General features: G+C 43.6%; 2 protein-coding genes across 2 annotated transcripts in view; one reads left to right on the forward strand and one right to left on the reverse strand.

The window, feature by feature from the left end:
• LOC126175825 (juvenile hormone epoxide hydrolase 1-like) overlaps nucleotides 1-19,478 on the reverse strand; it is a 507,162-nt gene that overhangs the window by 246,087 nt on the left and 241,597 nt on the right. The window lies entirely within an intron of this gene.
• LOC126175826 (uncharacterized) overlaps nucleotides 1,261-19,478 on the forward strand; it is a 124,963-nt gene continuing 106,745 nt past the window's right edge. Inside the window, exon 1 of the mRNA XM_049922822.1 lies at nucleotides 1,261-1,397. Within this exon, the coding sequence (XP_049778779.1) occupies nucleotides 1,334-1,397 (64 nt within the window). The 5' untranslated portion in view covers nucleotides 1,261-1,333. The remainder of the gene's footprint in view (nucleotides 1,398-19,478) is intronic.

A 19,478-nucleotide genomic window follows, 5' to 3' on the forward strand; every position in this document is an offset into this window, starting at 1 on the left:
GAATATAAGTCTTGATTTCCACAGCGAAGTACTGTTTCTAGCACACATACAGCAAATAATAATTCACCGATAACACTAGCAAACTTTGAAATGTTTTAGCACAGTAACCATAAGACACACTATTAATAAAAATCACGAAATGTTTCCGTGGTTAGTTGAAGTTATTAATCGATTTCTTGTCACTACAGGTTTGTTGATAACATTCAATCGCAGTGTTCTACATGTTCAGTCATGAATGAAAACCATCACACATGTGATACTAATCACTTTGTTCGGCAACAGAGGCTAACAGTTTTCAGGAAACAATTATGTAATAATTCTTACCTATGCATAAATGGTTATGTACTGTTTTTGCTTATGCACGCTGAACTGGGCACATTAAAATTAGATACAACTCTGTGCCTGTTATGCATTTACACTTCAGTTTCATGTCAGTATTTTGTACTAGTACCGCTTGCGTTAATGCGGAACCGATTTACGTTGGAAAAAATTCGTTTCAATCTTGGCCACCAGGTGCAGATCTGGCGCTGTGAATGCAAGGAAGACCTTTAGAAATGTTTCCATGTGTAATGGATTACGAGTGGGACTCGGGCAGAAAAGGTGAAACAAGTGAGAAAGGCATAGTGCTGATTTTATTATTAACTGCCACTTACACAGTTTGTTCTATATGAGCATAGAGATGTCAGAGACGTGCTGTACAGCGCCAGATTTGCACCTGGTGGCCAAAATTGGAACTAATTTTTTTCCAGTGTAAATCGGTTCTACATTAACACGTTAGCATATCTACGAAGTTTCGCTTTCATGCGATAATTACAGCCCACATTGGACCTCTGTGAGAAGCTGCACTTTAATTATAACCAGCTGTTACTAATTATAACCACCTGTTACTACTAACGTATCGTAGTTCCTGACGTCTTGTATCCAAACTTGCTTCCTATCTAGGGGAATCTTCTCCAAGTAACTAGTCTTCTTCAAACTACTCCTCACTCCCTTCATCATAGCATTTCGCGCGGTATTGATAAGGGAACGTGTCGATCGGAAGCGGACCTCGCGCCCGCTGTTCGTGACGCGAGGAGTGTTCGTTTTGCCAGCCAGCTACAAGTCTGTTCAGCGCAGCGAGGCAGGCTCTCGCAAAATGAGAGGAGAGACCAGCTCTCGCGAGAGGTCGAGTCACGAGTGTGTGCAGGGAGGGGCGGGGAGGGGGAACGGAAAGGTTCCCGCTGAAGTGACGCTGCACGTGCGGGCATTAGCAGTGGTAGCTCCGTCGCGGTCGCACAGCCTCGTTGGAGCATAGCTTTGTCTCGCTCTATTGATTACCGGGCGAACTACCGAGATGCGCGCTGTCGCCTGTCTATTGATCCTGTGCTTGACGTACCACACGGACGCCCAGCGCAATGGTAAGCTGCGTTATAATTTACGATCATCTAACACACTTAAAGCAATGTTCACCAAACAACAAACGTGTTTCGAGAGTCAATGCCGCTCGGGTGGCAATCTTCGATAAATCTCACGAACGCTACTAAAACACACCTATTGGCCGTAGTGACATAAAATGCGTTGGACAAACAGTTTACTGTGTAATAGTGTACTTCTGTCCCAATTGCCAGCCTCATCACAACTGGCGCTTGCGCACCAGTTTACAGAACCTCATTACCTATTGCTCCCGAGGCCAAGCCAAACCGTGTAGCAGTAGCAAGTGCGCCCCTCTGCTCGCTGAAACACTTTGTAAGCGGCAGATTGTTGCTAAAGTGGTTACTTGCTTTTTGTACCGTTTCAGGGGTACTCTCACAGAGCTTGGAGTTCTATGATTACTCTTGTCATCTGTGAACTCCGAAAATACCATCGTTTTGTTTTCGCGTTTACGAAGAGGTCTGTAAAGTCGTTAAGAAATCTTGTAGTTCTATACTCCGTTGATACCTTTTACTTTTAACAGTTGCCAGTTGTGTAAACGTGATTTGCTGTAATTACATAGCCTGGAGGTGTATCTGACGGAGAACGTCCTCACTCTTTGTCCAATATATCTTCCGCCACACAACATACATTGTCTACAAATGAGTTTTCGTAGGCCGGCCGGTGTGGCCGCGCGGTTCTATGCGCTTCAGTCTGGAACCGCGTGACCGCTACGGTCGCAGGTTCGAATCCTGCCTCGTGCATGGATGTGTGTGATGTCCTTGGTTAGTTAGGTTTAATTAGTTCCAAGTTCTAGGCGACTGATGACGTCAGAAGTCGCATAGTGCTCAGAGCCATTTGAACCATTTTTGAGTTTTCGATCCTCCTACTTATCGCTTCTTGTTCTGTTTCACTAAAATGTTCGCCTGTAAAAATATTTCTGCACTGTACGGCTTGAAGGTTTTTGATCTCCTTGTCTCCTTAATTTTGTCGTAGCACAGTATGATGACCACTTTCATTTTTTCCTGAGCTATTTCCTTCGTATCCTTTCTGTTCTTGTGCATTGCTTGATTTACGATATTTACGTTATTACCGTTAATAATGTTTAATTCGGTTTGTTCATATTCATCAATATCCGCTCCGATAGCTGAGTGGTTAGCGTGACGGATTGCGGTCCTACGGGCCCTGGTTCGATTGCCGGCTGGGCCGGAGAATTTCTCCGCTCAGGGACTGGATGTTGTGTTGTCTTCATCATCATTTCAGACCTGCACCAAGGCGGCCGGACCTGCCCCGCAAGTTGCCTCCCGGCCAATGACGCCAAACGCTCATTTCCATTTTCCATATTCATCGATCGATGATACCATCCACTGATCTGTCGAATGTCATTAGATGGCAGTGTGTGTGAGATGCCCATCGTCGACTAGTGCTCTCTATGTGCTGCACTTATCTCCGTACAATCCTGGTTGCCGCACAGTCAAATTGTCCGTGACCTCACTCGTTGAGTGCCTATCGCCGGTATGCCTCAGCAGATACGACATGACGTCAACACTTGCCGTCATCATGTGCTGTGGTTTACACAAGTAGGAAACATTATCTCTATGATATTAAACATTCTACGAGGCCCGGATAGCCGAGCGCGTTAACTGTCCGCCTCGGAGATACGGATCGTTTTAGCGACGATAGCTGGTGAGTCGGCTAGCTTGGATGTGGCTCTTAGGTGGTTTCCCACATCCAACTAGGTAAATACGAGGCTGGTACCCACGTCCCGCATCAAACACATGCTACACAATTATTCAGAAAATATTCTCACACTGAAGCTTGAGATCTTCTGCAGACGGATACAAACAGGGTGCGCGAATACCGTCCCGGGAGAGGGAGAGAGGAGAGTGGTTGCATCACAACGGACATCCAGCCACCAACCGCCACCTTCTCGCGTAGCCACAGAAAAGAACTTACCATTGGCGCTTCCGCTGGCAAAGCATTGGTTTAAATGGGCGCTTTCAGACGGCTGGCGGAACATTGCTTCAGATCAGCGGCCTTCACACAACGCAATTCGGTGGTGCTGTTGAGCGGCCAAGCACCGTAACGCCGTTTGTTAACAGTCGGCCCGTGAAGTACTGGGATTGCTGCTCACTGTTATTTGGTAGTACGGTCGTGTAAGTCAGAAATTAAAGTTTTCACAGGATTATGGACACAAACGTCCTTCAGAGAAGACGTCGATTCGCGAGCGTCACTCACATTTCTTTCCACTTGTTTTGGGTCTGTTGACATGTCATGTAACACACAAGTACGCAAAGTATCCTCAAATCTGTACGTCTCGATTACGGACAAAACTGTGCAACACGCAACAAGTTTTTGTAATATTTTCAGCAAATTCTGGAGATACATTCGACGGGCGATCAAAAATTCTGCGCACTTACAAGAATGCCAAAAATACATTCGACGTGTCTTCTTTGAAAAGAAATTGTCACCGTATTAACGCAGTAAGAAGGATGACATACCGGAAGCTTTAATCACCAACGATTGCAAGAGGAAAGTAATGACAGCCGTCACACAACTGCCTGCTTTGAGAAAATTTAGTTTCTTTGTCAATGAAATTCTTCAGAAGCTATCAGCTCTTGAACGCAGATCAATCAGGCGATCTTCTATTTACTCCAAAGCCAGCGGACATGAGTCTGTTCTGGGAGTCCCATATTGCAGCAACAATATCGAGAAAATGTTTTTGCTGTAATAAAGGGACCCACAGTCAGCTGCCTTGATGACGCGTATACGTTTACCATTTGTAGCCGCAACACAGTTGGCTAAATTGGCTGCCGTTCTAGTAAACCTTTAACAGTTCTTCGTTAGGGAAATGTTGGCACCCAGGATTTACTTTTAAATTACCTCCTTTTCATTTTCTTGTCCAATAAGGGAAGTTAAAGACAGGCATCAGGCGCCTTCACGGAACCGAAACAAGGCGGCGCGGCAGATCAAAGCGGCGTAGCCCGACGACAAAGTAGCCGCTTTTGTGTCCAGTAGCGCGGCGCGGCGCCGTATGAATACTCAGTGCAGAGTAGCGCTTCTGGGTAGCCCTGTGTGAATGAGCGCAGTACTGTGTCAACCATATAACAGTGCCGGCCGCGTAGAGAAACAGGAAAAGGCAAAGAAGAAGTGGAAGAAGAATCAAAGATTCGCACTAGACACTGCTGTCTTCAGGAACCATATTTCTTGAGTAATCTCTGAAATGCTATGGCTCGTGCGGTACCGATTACCACCCCACATTCAAAGGCTGTTAACTCGACACATGCTGCCATGTCCAGTACACGCCTGACTGATACAAACTGCTCAGATATCGTGCAATAGTCCCTAGTAGCTTAGTTTTTTATGTTTAATGTATAGGTCTTCTACATTTCTTTCTCTGACTGGTAAATAATTAATTTTTTGTGTGTTAATTGACTTTCTCATTCTTCGTAACCTGCTTCAACTTTCGCAGTTATGTTACGTTGAAATTAATAAACCGAAAGATGGAGACACACCGGTAACATAATGAAAGTGTCTGGCCGTTCTTTTGGTGTTTCAACTGTAATAGCCGGGATTGTGTATAACATTAACTCTCGCAATACCAGTGGAGGGGGGCGCTTTGTGCTCACCTTTTGAAAATACCGTAATCTCGCCTGGCACTTTATATTTTAAAATCTTGAAAAAAATATTGTTACTAATGATAAGTGTTTTAAATTTTTCAGTAGAACTTTATAACCGAAAAATTTAAGTCAAATAGTGACTGTGATTTTTCCACAAGTGTCATATTCACATTTTCAGATTTAGTTCCGTTCTTACACATCTACATAATTTTAAAATGTATGTTGAGAATGAAAATCAACGAAATTTATGTTTTTAAAATTTTTTGTGGTGGTCATAACATAAAGAAGTACCCGTGCACCCAGTTTAAACATTACGTAAAATACGTTGGTGGTGCTCAGGTTGTGCTCAAAGATATTTTCAGGTTGGTTGTGTACCCTAATTACACTCGTAGATCAGTACTTATTTGAAAAGTACGTCATTAATAAAAGATAAACACATTTAACGAAATCTGCTTTTTTCCGCGTTTTTTGACGGTGGGCACCACAAAGTACCGCTCACGCCCCCCCCCCCTCCCCCTTGGTATTAGACGTTGTGCAAAACGCGTTGGTGTTGCTAGGGATAACTCTGAGCATACATTTGTGACAAAATTGTGGCGGATTTAAATTCAAACGCAAATTTCTCCATTCGGCAACCACTAAACCACTAATTGCGCTGCCTAGAATAGTCCTCACAGATCGGCTACAAACTTCAACTTGTCACGAGTTCATCTTCTTCCCTTCCTGACTCCATATCCTATCCAACAATTGATAGGAAAAATACAGCAACGAGTAATAATTAATCAAAGCCTCAGGGATGTCAACTAAGACGTCTAAAAAACGCGTGAGCTCCAGTCACCCGAAAAATAGAATTTTCGTGTAAAATACACATGAATAAGATATCAGAATCACAGCATGCAACTTTTACTCGGTAACACAATGGTAACGTGTACCATATATTATTTTATTCATAATGTGAAGTAGAGGACGTTTCCCCTTCAGACTCAGATAACTTATATTGTCTGATGAAGAGTATCCGAACACCTACAATGGACATTGATACGGGGTGTGTCCATCCTTCGCCTGTGTAGCGGCTTCAACTGTTGAGGACACTCTCAGTGAAGTGTCTGAATGTCTGTGGAGGAATGGCTGCCCGTTCTTTCTCAGGAGCCGAAACCAGAGGAGTTTGTGATGCTGGACGCTGGGGTCTGGAGCGAAGTAGACATTTGAACCGATTGCAGAGGTGTTCCGTACGGTTCAAGTCGGGACTGAGGGCACGCCAGTCCATTTCAGGAATGTTACTGTCCACAAACAATTCCCTCACAGATGCTGCTTTACGACAGGATGCACCGCCACACTGATACCAGCAGTCATCCTTTCAGTGCTGTTCCTCTACTGTACGCAGTACACAGTGCTGTAAGATTGTTCATGCCCTTCCGCATTTAGCGTTTTCTTAAGAGCACCCAGCCAGGAAAAATATTCCCATACAGTAACACCAACTCCTCCGTACTTCAATGTTGTTATCGGATAGCCACATGGTACAGCGTGGTTCATCACTTCAGACCACTCGTTTCTAGTCACCCGCTGGACTGTGGTGTCACTCTTAAACACCACCTCAAGCGTCGCTTAGCAGTGGCTGTAGGAGCTGCTAGACCATTACACCACATTCTTTCAAACACACTACGCACATTCATTGTGCCAGATGTACTACTGGTTGCACTTTGGAACTTCAGAGTGTTTCTTTCCGCTGATTGCGTGTTATTATTTACAGTCACAGGCTGCATCGCTCAGTGCCTAGTTCGTCAGTGCATCGGGTCTGTCTGGTCTTCATCCACATCTACATGGTTACTCTGCAATTCACACTTAAGTGTCCGGCAGAGGGTTCGTCGAACCATTTTCATACTACTCTACCATTCTACTCTCGAATGGCGCGTGGGAAAAAGGAACACCTAAATCTTACCATTCGAGCTCTGATTTCTCTTATTTTATTATGATGATCATTTCTCCCTACGTAGTTATGTGTCAACAAAATATTTTCGCATTCGGAAGAGGAAGTTGGTGATAGAAATTACGTACTCTCACCCCTATTGCGCGATAATACTAAACGAGCTGCCCTGCTTTGCACTTTTTCGATGTCCTCCGTCAATCCTACCTGGTAAGGATCCCATACTGCGCAGCAATATTCCAGCAGAGGACGGACAAATGTAATGTAGGCTGTCTCTTTAGTGGATTTGTCGCATCTTCTAAGTGTTCTGCCAACAAAGCGCAGTCTTTCTTTCGCCTTTCCCACAATATTATCTATGTGGTCTTTCCAATATAAGTTGCTCATAATTGTAATTCCTAGGTATTTAGTCGAATCGACAGCTCTTAGATTTGTGCGAATTATCGTATTCCCAAAATTTATCGGATTTCTTTTAGTACTCGTGTGGATGACCTCGCACTTTTCTTTGTTTAGTGCAAATTGCCACTTTTCGCACTATACAGAAATTCTCTCTAGATCATTTTGTAATTGGAATTGATCGTCTGATGATTTTACTAGACGGTAAATTACAGCATCATCTGCAAACAATCTAAGGGGGCTGCTCAGATTATCACCTAGATCATTTATATAAATCAGGAACAGAGGGCCTATGACACTACCTTGCGGAACGCCAGATATCACTTCTGTTCTACTCGACGATTTAGCGTCTATCACTACGAACTGTGACTTCTCTAAAATGAAATCACAAATCCAGTCACACAACTGAGACGATGCTCCATATGCACGCAATTTGATTAATAATCGCTTGTCAGGAACGGTATCAAAACCCTTCTGGAAATCTAGGAATATGGAATCTGAGATCCCTTGTCGACAGCACTCATTACTTCATGGGAATAAAGAGCTAGCTGTGTTGCACAAGAACGATATTTTCTGAATCCGTGTTGGTTATGTATCAATAAGTCACTTTCTTCAAGTTGATTCATAATGTTCAAATAAAGTATGTGCTCCAAAATCCTACTGCAAATTGAGGTCAGTGGTATGCGTCTGCAATTCAATGGGTTACTCCTATTTACTTTCTTGAATATTGGTGTTTCTTAGTTTAGATGTGGTTGTTCGGTCCTTCGCGTTTGTAACACTACATCAAGTTTCAGAACAAAAATGGTTTTTATAGACTCATTTGTTGGGAACTGGACACAGAGTCACTTTAATATCAACAAAGCTTTGCCGCCAACAATAAGTTTGCTGTTTTCATTGTTGTTTGTACCGATAGTTCCTTTCTATGCATTGTTTTTGGAGCTATCCAGTATAACTAGAGAATGTAGGTTCACTTACGTATCTTCTATGTGATCGATTACTCTTAATACAGTGTGGCTGAAAGACAAAGAACTTGCTGTATTAACAGTGATTGGGAGGAGCAATATTATTTGGGTGTGGAATTAAGAGAAAAATCCGTGTGTTTATTGTGTAACAGTAGTGTCTCTGTTCTCAAGAAGAGTAATGCGGAACGTCATTTTACGACATATCATAAGAACTTTAATAGTGAGATTCTGAAGTAAGAAAACATGAAGTTTGAGCCTTAAAATCAAAATTAAGGTTACAGCAAAGTGTGTTTATAAAGCCAGTCCAGCAGAATAGTAACGTGACAGTTGCATCTTGCAGAGTCTATTAAGTTCTATTAAAAAGGAAAATACCTTTAAGCGACGGAGAAGTAGCAACAGAAGCAATTATCAGTATCGTGGAATCTCTTCGATGGCCACAAAGATAAATCTGCACTTAATCTTCTACAAAAGGACTACAATTGTTTACCAAATTGTTGCTGGACATGTTGAAAAGATTTCTAAAAATTTAGAATCTCAGTTATATCACGGCCTGCAATCATGTGAATATTTTTCGCTTCAGTTTGATGGAAGCACTGATATTTCCTATTGTAGAGTTGTAGCTATTTATTAGAATGATCTTTCGTGATTTTATGGTTAACGAAGAGTTTGTAAAAGTGGTACTAGAGGAGAAGACATATTTATTGCATTCCTGAAGCTTGGGAAAGGTAGCACCTTCAATGACTGGAAAGAATAATGTGTTTCTTGCTCTGTGTGGTAAGGTGATTCATTTCCAAAATGTCTTCCTTATCGCTGTATAATCCACCATAAAGTTTTATGTGCAAAGGTTTTGAAGTCTGACCATCTCATGAAAGTTGTAACTTGTGGATTAATTACATCCGACCTTCTACACGTCACCGATTCAATCAAATGGCTCTGAGCACTATGGGACTTAACTTCTGAGGTCGTTAGTCCCCTAGAACTTAGAACTACTTAAACCTAACTAACCTAAGGATATCACACACATCCATGCCCGAGGCAGGATTCGAACCTGCGACCGTAGCAAAAATATGGCTCTGAGCACTATGGGACTTTTAAAGCTGTGGTCATCAGTCCCCTAGAACTTAGAACTACTTACACCTAACTAACCTAAGGACATCACACACATCCATGCCCGAGGCAGGATTCGAACCTGCGACCGTAGCAGTCGCGCCGACCGTAGCAGTCGCGCGGTTCCAGACTGTAGCGCCTAGAACCGTCACCGATTGTTCAGGATTGTTTGAATACATCAGATTCTGAGTATGGTGACGTAATTCCCCACGCAGGAGTAAAGTAACTTTGGGTGGATACTCCAGAACAATTCTGGAGTCGTCTGGATAAGAGATTCTTCTGGACAATACTGTCAAGATACCATGGCTCCGAGATTTAGGTTTCTTGGCAGTTACCACCTCAAAATTAAATGAGCTAATCCTCCAATTGCAAGGGACAGTTGACAACATTACAGCCGTGATAAGTATAGTAAATGCTTTTCAGAGGAAACTAAAATTGTACATTGTACATTTTGCAGTAGGTACTGGGAGATGAAGAAGCTTGCACAGGATAGAGTAGCATGGAGAGCTGCATCAAACGAGTCTCAGGACTGAAGACCACAACAACAACAACATTTAAAAAGAAATTCCGTATCACGTTTTCCAGGTTTGATTTCAGTTACGGAAATCGTAAATGTCGACCAATGTGATTACCTGTCTTTTGCCAAGCATCTTGAAATCCAAGTCACAGAATTTTGTAACAGCTTTAGCCAGTTTCAAAATTTGAACCAATAATTGTGTTCATCAATAATCTATTCGTTTCAGTTGACGTTACTGAACTTGGAGGTAGGATATATGAGATCTTTAGAAATAGTAATTTTGAAGAACTGGAAATGGAAATTTTCCTGAACTCTGGTGGACAGGAATAAACACCCCATGGTTGTTAGTGTTGCTTTGAAAAGCTATTCTTCTTTTAGCTTGACGTATTTTTGCTAGGCCACATTTTCATGTATGACCATCATCAAGAATAAAAATACCCATTCAGTTTGTCAGATACACATCTGAATGACGCATTTAAGAAAAGCTTGTACCAACTACACACCAGGTTTTTCTGAAATCACAGCGCATATGCAGTGCCAGACTTCACGTTAATTATTTGTAAATCTAAACAGTATTAATTGAAATTACTTGAAATGCTTTCACAGTATTACACGTTTGCAGTAGTAGTAGTCGTAGTAAAGTAGTTATTGTGATGGGATGGTGACAGCGCCTGCGTCACCTTAGGCGGGAGGTAGAAGTACCCGACCATATAAAAAGTAGCAAAGCACTGCTCTACAACAATCACGTCTGATGGCTGCTCACAGCACGTTTTGGTAAAAGCAAAAGAAAACATTGTTGTAGTGACGATATGATGATGATTATGATGAAGGCGATGATGATTTGTAGCGCTCCTGAAAAACATATTGTGTTCTGATAACTGTGTATTATGTTGAACGAAGGAGAAAAAAATACTGTATATTGATGAAGTAATCGTGTTAAATAACAATGTCACGAGATATTTACTGTCCTGGAAGCTGTTTGCCAAATTATATTTTTGTTTATACTTTAAAAGCCATCTTACGGTTTGTGTCGAAAGGTACTTCTGGTACCACTGTCATTTAACCCCTAACACTTTCCATTCACGCATAATGTGAGCGAAGAGCGACTGTCAATAAATCTGCTTGTGAGCTCTAATTCCCCTGGTGTTACTGGTGAGATCATTTCGCGAGACATTGTGGATGGAATTAATATGTTGCTCGTTTTTTCTGGAAACATGTGCCCTCGGAATCTTAACAACAAACCTCTGTGATACACAGCGTCTCTCCTGTAGCTGTCACAGTGTCAGCGTTGGTTTTTTTTCCATCTCTGTAACGCTCTCGTACCTACTGACCTAGGCTATAACGAAAATTGCAGCTCGTTATTGGATGTTTTCTATTTCTCATACTAAACCAATTTGGCAATGCCCAAGAGCCGGTCTTGCAAGTGGTTTGTTAGAGAAGTCTTTCGTGGGTGAATTGTATGGGGGCTGTTCAGTAAAGAATGGCCACAATTTTTTTACGGTCATAATTTCTCACGCTAGAATTTGATCTTATCTTATTTTGTAGGTTAACGTGTAACAAACACGCCGTTCTAGTTTCTGGTTCCGCCCGTGAGAGGTGGGAAAGCTGAGAAACTTTCAGTATCACCTACCTCAACAATAGAAGAGGCTCGCGATGAACAATATATTTTGGAATTCTGCTGTCGTCGGAGATCTTCAGCTGACATCTGTGCAATGTTACAGGCCTACAAAGAGCCTGTTCTTCGCTACAGCAGAGCTAGTAGGTAGTTTAAATTGTTCAAGAGGTGAGACATCTAATTAAAAGGATGGTTGACACGGTGCTCTTACGAAAGAAAACATCATCACAGAAGTCATTGTGCGAAAGAATCGACGAACACTTTCGAACATACTGGCAATTTCTTTGGGTGTCACCCACAAGCTAGTGACAGAAAATTTACATACGAGACGTGTTTGTGCACGGTGGGTTCCAAGACTGCTGATTCCAGAACAAAAGGACATTTTCATGCAGGTCTAGGTGCCATTGAAGTTGATGTTAGAGAAAGATCTGGAGTTTCCTTCACAGGTAACCACTGCTGATGAAAGTTGGGTACATGACTGTGATCCTGAAAACAAAAACAGCAAAGCTCAATGCAGAAATCTCCTTCATCACCAAGAATTAAAAAAGCGAAACAAGTTTGCTTCTGCTGGGAAAATCTTGATACTCAGGGAATGGTTAATCAGCATATTCTACCTGCACCTAAATCAATAACTGGACAATAGAAGAGGGGTGTCTTTAAAACTTTGCTAGTTAATATCAAGTGCAGGAGACCACATATCTGCGAAAGAGGATGGATGCTGCGCCACGATAATACACGTCCGCATACTGCGAACGTTGCTACTGAGTGTTTTGGAAAAATCAGTGTGAAGTTTGTATAGAGTTGACGCTTTTCTTTGGGTAGATAAAGTATATTAGGTGTTAAAGGCAGGAAAAAAGTACATTGTATCGAAGTAAAGTAGTATTTTTTATGCTTAATTATTTTACAGAGAGATACAATTTTATTGCATTTAACAATATTTAACAAATGACTGTCAGTGCTAAGCAGCTCCACAGAGTATTTGAGGTCTATATTTAAGATAAATAAATAATTCATTTTCGTCCAAGTCAGAGGCGCTTTGTTTCTTTTGTTCCACCACATAACATTCAACAAAAGAGCTCTCTGTGAATCCAAAGATGGCAGAAACTGACAAAAAGCGAAATTAATTTGTGCAAATCTGTAAAATCATGAAGTATTTTACTGAATATGTGTTGCCAATTTTGTGGAATGAATAATTCTGCGCAAAATACACAAGTATATATTTAATTATATAATTTCTTTAGTTATGAAATTTCACCATAAAGATCATCCATATTCAAACTGAGTTTTTGCGGCTTTAAATTTTCAGCTACGTTAATCAAGTGACAAATTCATCATTACTTTTTAAATTTATAGGCAATACTGTGTTCAAGAACTAGTACTCAGTATATGTTTCAGTTACGCAACAGATATGTTATATGTAGAGTTACAATCCACTTTCAAGGTCCTTTAATGATATACGCAAAAGGAATCCTAGAGATAATCAAACCATATGAAATAAAGTATTTCCATGGACTTTCCTGTTCTCGTGAAGTACAGAGAACGATAGCCCGAAATACCATACAGCCCTTAGTGCATCCCTCACCTGAAGAAACACCTTCGTCGGAGTCATTTTTCATCATTAGAAGCAGGAGTGAAGACTGCGCGGGCGATTCCGGGTTCAAAAAATGGTTTACAGTCAGTCTTAACAGAATGGCAGGAACGCTGCGACAAGTGCATTGCATCCATAGGAGATTCCTCTGAGAAGAACCATCAAAATTATGAGGATGAGTAAAGATATGAGGTAAAAGAAAGAGCATTCATTATTGAACAGCCCTCGTATTTCCTTAATATTCTTCCAACGAATCTCAGCCTGTCATCTATCATAAAATTATTTTTATGTCTTCATTCCATTTTAGGTCGCTCCGGACAGTTACAAGTAGGTATCTTAACGATTGTTAATGTTTTCAGTGGTTTATCACTAACATTGTAATCGAACAGTAATGGGTCTCTTCCCCTGCCTCCATAACGGTTCATAATTTCGAAACTATTGTCGGTGCCAGATCTTGCACAGGAACTGACCTCTCGACTACGTCCCACAAATGTTCGATGGGATTCATTTCGGGTGATCGGGGTGGCCAAATCATCCGCTCGAATCGTCCAGAATGTTCTTCAAACCAATCGCGAACAATTGTGGCCCGGCTACATGACGTCATTATTTGGGAACATGAAGTCCATGAAGGCTGCAGATGGTCTCGAAGCAGTCGAACATAACCACTTCAAGTCAGTGATCGTTTCATTCCTACCACCAACTCTTACCAGCTGAGTTAGGGACTCATCTTACGAGGTCACGGTTTTGCAGTACTCTAGGATCCAACCGGTAAGGTCACCAGCCCAAAAGAGGCGCTGCAGGCGATGTCGTGATGTTATTAATGGCACTTCTGTCGGTTCTGTGCTACCATAGGACATTAACGACGAATTTCGCCGCACTGTCCTTAACGGATATGTCCGTCGTACGTACCACGTTGATTTCATGGTTATTTGATGCAATGTTGCATGTCTGTCAGCACTGACAACTCTACACGAACGCCGCTGCTCTCGGTCGTTAAGTGAAGGCCAACGACCACTGTGTTGTCTTTAATGAGAGGTAATGCCTGAAATTTAGTTTTCTCAGCACGCTCTTGACACTGTGGATCTGTGAATACTGAATTCCCTTACGATTTCCAGAATGCAACGTCCTAAGCGTCTAACTCCAACTACCAATCCGCGTATAAAATTAGTTAATTCCCGTCGTACGGCCATAATCATGTCGGAAACCGTTTCATATGAATCACGTGAGTACATATGACTGCTCCGTCAATGCATTGCCCTTTTATACCTTGTGTGCGCGATGCTACCGCCATCTGTATATTTGCGTATCGCTATCCCATCACTTTTGTCACTTCAGTAGAAGTACTCGATCAGCTTCTGCGTCGTCACCCAAATATTAGAACTTCCGACTCGATGAGCTTGCCGAGTCGGCTTCACGACACTTTGGCGGTGAAATGTGTCAACATCGCTGCTTATTTATTCACGCTCCTCATTTGGCCTCATGAGGGCTAAAGCACTCAACTACAGATCTCCTCGTTCCAGATACATCAGAAGTAGTCGGCAGGGACAGATCACACAAACTCCGCGTCTGTGCAGCGAGTACAGCTGGCTGCTGATTCCGTCTGGCATTGTTGATGCGATATACTGATTTGTGAAACGCCCATGCTCTGCGGAAGGTGTTATAGTCCGATCCACGAACGATGGCGCTTCGCGCATATCGAGGCACAAAGGGGGATGACGCTGTTGACGATTCCAAGCGACGGTTGCGGTACGCGCATGGGCATGGTTCAAATGGCTCTAAGCACTTTGGGACTTAAAATCTGAGGTCATCAGTCCCCTAGACCTAGAACTACTTAAACCTAACTTACCTAAGGACATCACACACATCCATGCCCGAGGCAGGATTCGAACCTTCGAAAGTAGCAGCAGCGACATGGACATGCATTCCGCTTGAAGGAAGAGTACGTATATCCTACAAATTACGTCTCTCGCTTGCCTGTACAGAATTTATTACTTACCGCCAACATCAGCGATAACAACTCGCAACAAATGAAACAGAAATCCACGAAACAACTCGCTACGATCACGTTTAATGCTCGTATTAGCTACGGCTTTCAGAAGAGAGCTCTCAAAACGCTACTGAACCCTCATGGGCTGTCGGAGTAAGCGTGACGTAGGTGCGCAGAACAAGCATAAACTCGACCGTCATCGTTCCTGTAAGAAAGTGGTTGTTGAAATCTCTTATTACAATTATAACCTCAAAACGGGGAGAAAACTGAACTATATAGAAAGGTATTGCAGTATTCAGCTGCTTACTTTGTTAAGACATACATAGAGCAGTGTTCGCGTCTCGAATAACAAATGGTGTAGCTATTGCAAAAGTGATAGTTGGAAATGTTTCTTTAAAATAGTTGTCAATCGAAGTGGTGTACATATAGCCAAAAAATTAAAAAAGTCACTTTTATTTCCGTAGCACCTGGATGCATAAATCTGAACAGTTTTCTCTCTCATTTGCTTTTATGCTGGCCTGAGTATTAGCGCATTTCTAAGCGGAGCCGGCCGCGGTGGTCTAGCGGTTCTGGCGCTGCAGTCCGGAACCGCGGGACTGCTACGGTCGCAGGTTCGAATCCTGCCTCGGGCATGGGTGTGTGTGATGTCCTTAGGTTAGTTAGGTTTAAGTAGTTCTAAGTTCTAGGGGACTTATGACCTAAGATGTTGAGTACCATAGTGCTCAGAGCCATTTGAACCATTTTTTTCTAAGCGGATGCTTGCATAAACTGAAACGTCCTGAACGGTGTCGCCCATCAGATGTTCTGGTGGTAAAGAGACTTGAATTTTAACTCATCATTATGCTATTGCAGCGATAGCATCATCGAAAGTTAAGACGCCCTGTAATTCCCCTAATTCTGAAGTTAGCTTGTAATCTGAACCGATGAGTCATGTGACTTTCTACGCCTTTCCAATCACGTGATGCAGATACTCCAAAGCATTGAAATGGGGACTTCACGTCATTCTATCCCAGTATACCAAGACATTCCCTGTGAAATAATGAGTAGGCAAGAGATTTCATCACTAACTGATAACAACAGTCCGTTTGTGACACTCAAGATGCCAATTCTTATAATTCTGACAGGTAGCTGATTTACCTGTTATGGTTTGATGAAAACTACTCTGAGAAGGAGACGGTATGTAATTTCTGGATTATACGAAGGTTATTAAAAAATGGTCAAAGCTGTGGAGTATCCTTATCGAGGTAAGTACGCCGAAATGCCTGATGTAGACGATCCGTCAACTGTCCTTTTCAAACACAGCCAGTGTAACAGTCAGGAACACCTTCTCATTCATCTTTTCTAATAATGTCGGCGCAAGACAAGGTTGGATCTCTCTCTAACATTGTTCATTGCTTATACAGGGCTATTACAAATGATTGAAGCGACTTCATAAATTCACTGCAGCTCCATTAATTGACATATGGCCACGACACACTACAGATAAGTAGAAAAACTCATAAAGTTTTGTTCAGCTGAAACCGCACTTCAGGTTTCTGCCGCCAGAGCGCCCGAGAGCGCAGGGAGACAAAATGGCGACAGGAGCCGAGAAAGCGTATGTCGTGCTTGAAATGCACTCACATCAGTCAGTCATAACAGTGCAACGACACTTCAGGAAGAAGTTCAACAAAGATCCACCAACTGCTAACTCCATTCGGCGATGGTATGCGCAGTTTAAAGCTTCTGGATGTCTCTGTAAGGGGAAATCAACGGGTCGGCCTGCAGTGAGCGAAGAAACGGTTGTACGCGTGCGGGCAAGTTTCACGCGTAACCCGCGGAAGTCGACGAATAAAGCAAGCAGGGAGCTAAACGTACCACAGCCGACGGTTTGGAAAATCTTACGGAAAAGGCTAAAGCAGAAGCCTTACCGTTTACAATTGCTACAAGCCCTGACACCCGATGACAAAGTCAAACGCTTTGAATTTTCGGCGCGGTTGCAACAGCTCATGGAAGAGGATGCGTTCAGTGCGAAACTTGTTTTCAGTGATGAAGCAACACTTTTTCTTAATGGTGAAGTGAACAGACACAATGTGCGAATCTGGGCGGTAGAGAATCCTCACGCATTCGTGCAGCAAATTCGCAATTCACCAAAAGTTAACGTGTTTTGTGCAATCTCACGGTTTAAAGTTTATGGCCCCTTTTTCTTCTGCGAAAAAAACGTTACAGGACACGTGTATCTGGACATGCTGGAAAATTGGCTCATGCCACAACTGGAGACCGACAGCGCCGACTTCATCTTTCAACAGGATGGTGCTCCACCGCCCTTCCATCATGATGTTCGGCATTTCTTAAAAAGGAGATTGGAAAACCGATGGATCGGTCGTGGTGGAGGTCATGATCAGCAATTCATGTCATGGCCTCCACGCTCTCCCGACTTAACCCCATGCGATTTCTTTCTGTGGGGTTATGTGAAAGATTCAGTGTTTAAACCTCCTCTACCAAGAAACGTGCCAGAACTGCGAGCTCGCATCAACGATTCTGTCGAACTAATTGATGGGGGCATGCTGCGCCGAGTGTGGGAGGAACTTGATTATCGGCTTGATGTCTGCCGAATCACTAAAGGGGCACATATCGAACATTTGCGAATGCCTAAAAAAACTTTTTGAGTTTTTGTATGCGTGTGCAAAGCATTGTGAAAATATCTCAAATAATAAAGTTATTGTAGAGCTGTGAAATCGCTTCAATCATTTGTAATAACCCTGTAGTGAGCACGTTAAGGAGGTGCACTCTCAAGAGTTGAGTGGTAGGCCGGCACGGTAGCTCAGCGTGTTCGGTCAGAGGATTAGCTGCCCTCTGTAATAAAAGAAATTGAGTTAATCGATAAACAACGTACTTAAACGAGCAGATTCAATGAACAATAGCGAACAAAACGAGATTTAAAAAAATCCGCTTGGAATCAATTATTATTATTGATAATACACTCCTGGAAATTGAAATAAGAACACCGTGAATTCATTGTCCCAGGAAGGGGAAACTTTATTGACACATTCCTGGGGTCAGATACATCACATGATCACACTGACAGAACCACAGGCACATAGACACAGGCAACAGAGCATGCACAATGTCGGCACTAGTACAGTGTATATCCACCTTTCGCAGCAATGCAGGCTGCTATTCTCCCATGGAGACGATCGTAGAGATGCTGGATGTAGTCCTGTGGAACGGCTTGCCATGCCATTTCCACCTGGCGCCTCAGTTGGACCAGCGTTCGTGCTGGACGTGCAGACCGCGTGAGACGACGCTTCATCCAGTCCCAAACATGCTCAATGGGGGACAGATCCGGAGATCTTGCTGGCCAGGGTAGTTGACTTACACCTTCTAGAGCACGTTGGGTGGCACGGGATACATGCGGACGTGCATTGTCCTGTTGGAACAGCAAGTTCCCTTGCCGGTCTAGGAATGGTAGAACGATGGGTTCGATGACGGTTTGGATGTACCGTGCACTATTCAGTGTCCCCTCGACGATCACCAGTGGTGTACGGCCAGTGTAGGAGATCGCTCCCCAAACCATGATGCCGGGTGTTGGCCCTGTGTGCCTCGGTCGTATGCAGTCCAGATTGTGGCGCTCACCTGCACGGCGCCAAACACGCATACGACCATCATTGGCACCAAGGCAGAAGCGACTCTCATCGCTGAAGACGACACGTCTCCATTCGTCCCTCCATTCACGCCTGTCGCGACACCACTGGAGGCGGGCTGCACGATGTCGGGGCGTGAGCGGAAGACGGCCTAACGGTGTGCGGGACCGTAGCCCAGCTTCATGGAGACGGTTGCGAATGGTCATCGCCGATACCCCAGGAGCAACAGTGTCCCTAATTTGCTGGGAAGTGGCGGTGCGGTCCCCTACGGCACTACGTAGGATCCTACGTGTTGGCGTGCATCCGTGCGTCGCTGCGGTCCGGTCCCAGGTCGACGGGCACGTGCACCTTCCGCCGACCACTGGCGACAACATCGATGTACTGTGGAGACCTCACGCCCCAGGTGTTGAGCAATTCGGCGGTACGTCCACCCGGCCTCCCGCATGCCCACTATACGCCCTCTCTCAAAGTCCGTCAACTGCACATACGGTTCACGTCCACGCTGTCGCGGCATGCTACCAGTGTTAAAGACTGCGATGGAGCTCCGTATGCCACGGCAAACTGGCTGACACTGACGGCGGCGGTGCACAAATGCTGCGCAGCTAGCGCCATTCGACGGCCAACACCGCGGTTCCTGGTGTGTCCGCTGTGCCGTGCGTGTGATCATTGCTTGTACAGCCCTCTCGCAGTGTCCGGAGCAAGTATGGTGGGTCTGACACACCGGTGTCAATGTGTTCTTTTTTCCATTTCCAGGAGTGT

The sequence above is a fragment of the Schistocerca cancellata genome, chromosome 3 (genome assembly GCF_023864275.1).
Source record: "Schistocerca cancellata isolate TAMUIC-IGC-003103 chromosome 3, iqSchCanc2.1, whole genome shotgun sequence".
Classification (NCBI taxonomy): Eukaryota; Metazoa; Arthropoda; class Insecta; order Orthoptera; family Acrididae; genus Schistocerca; species Schistocerca cancellata.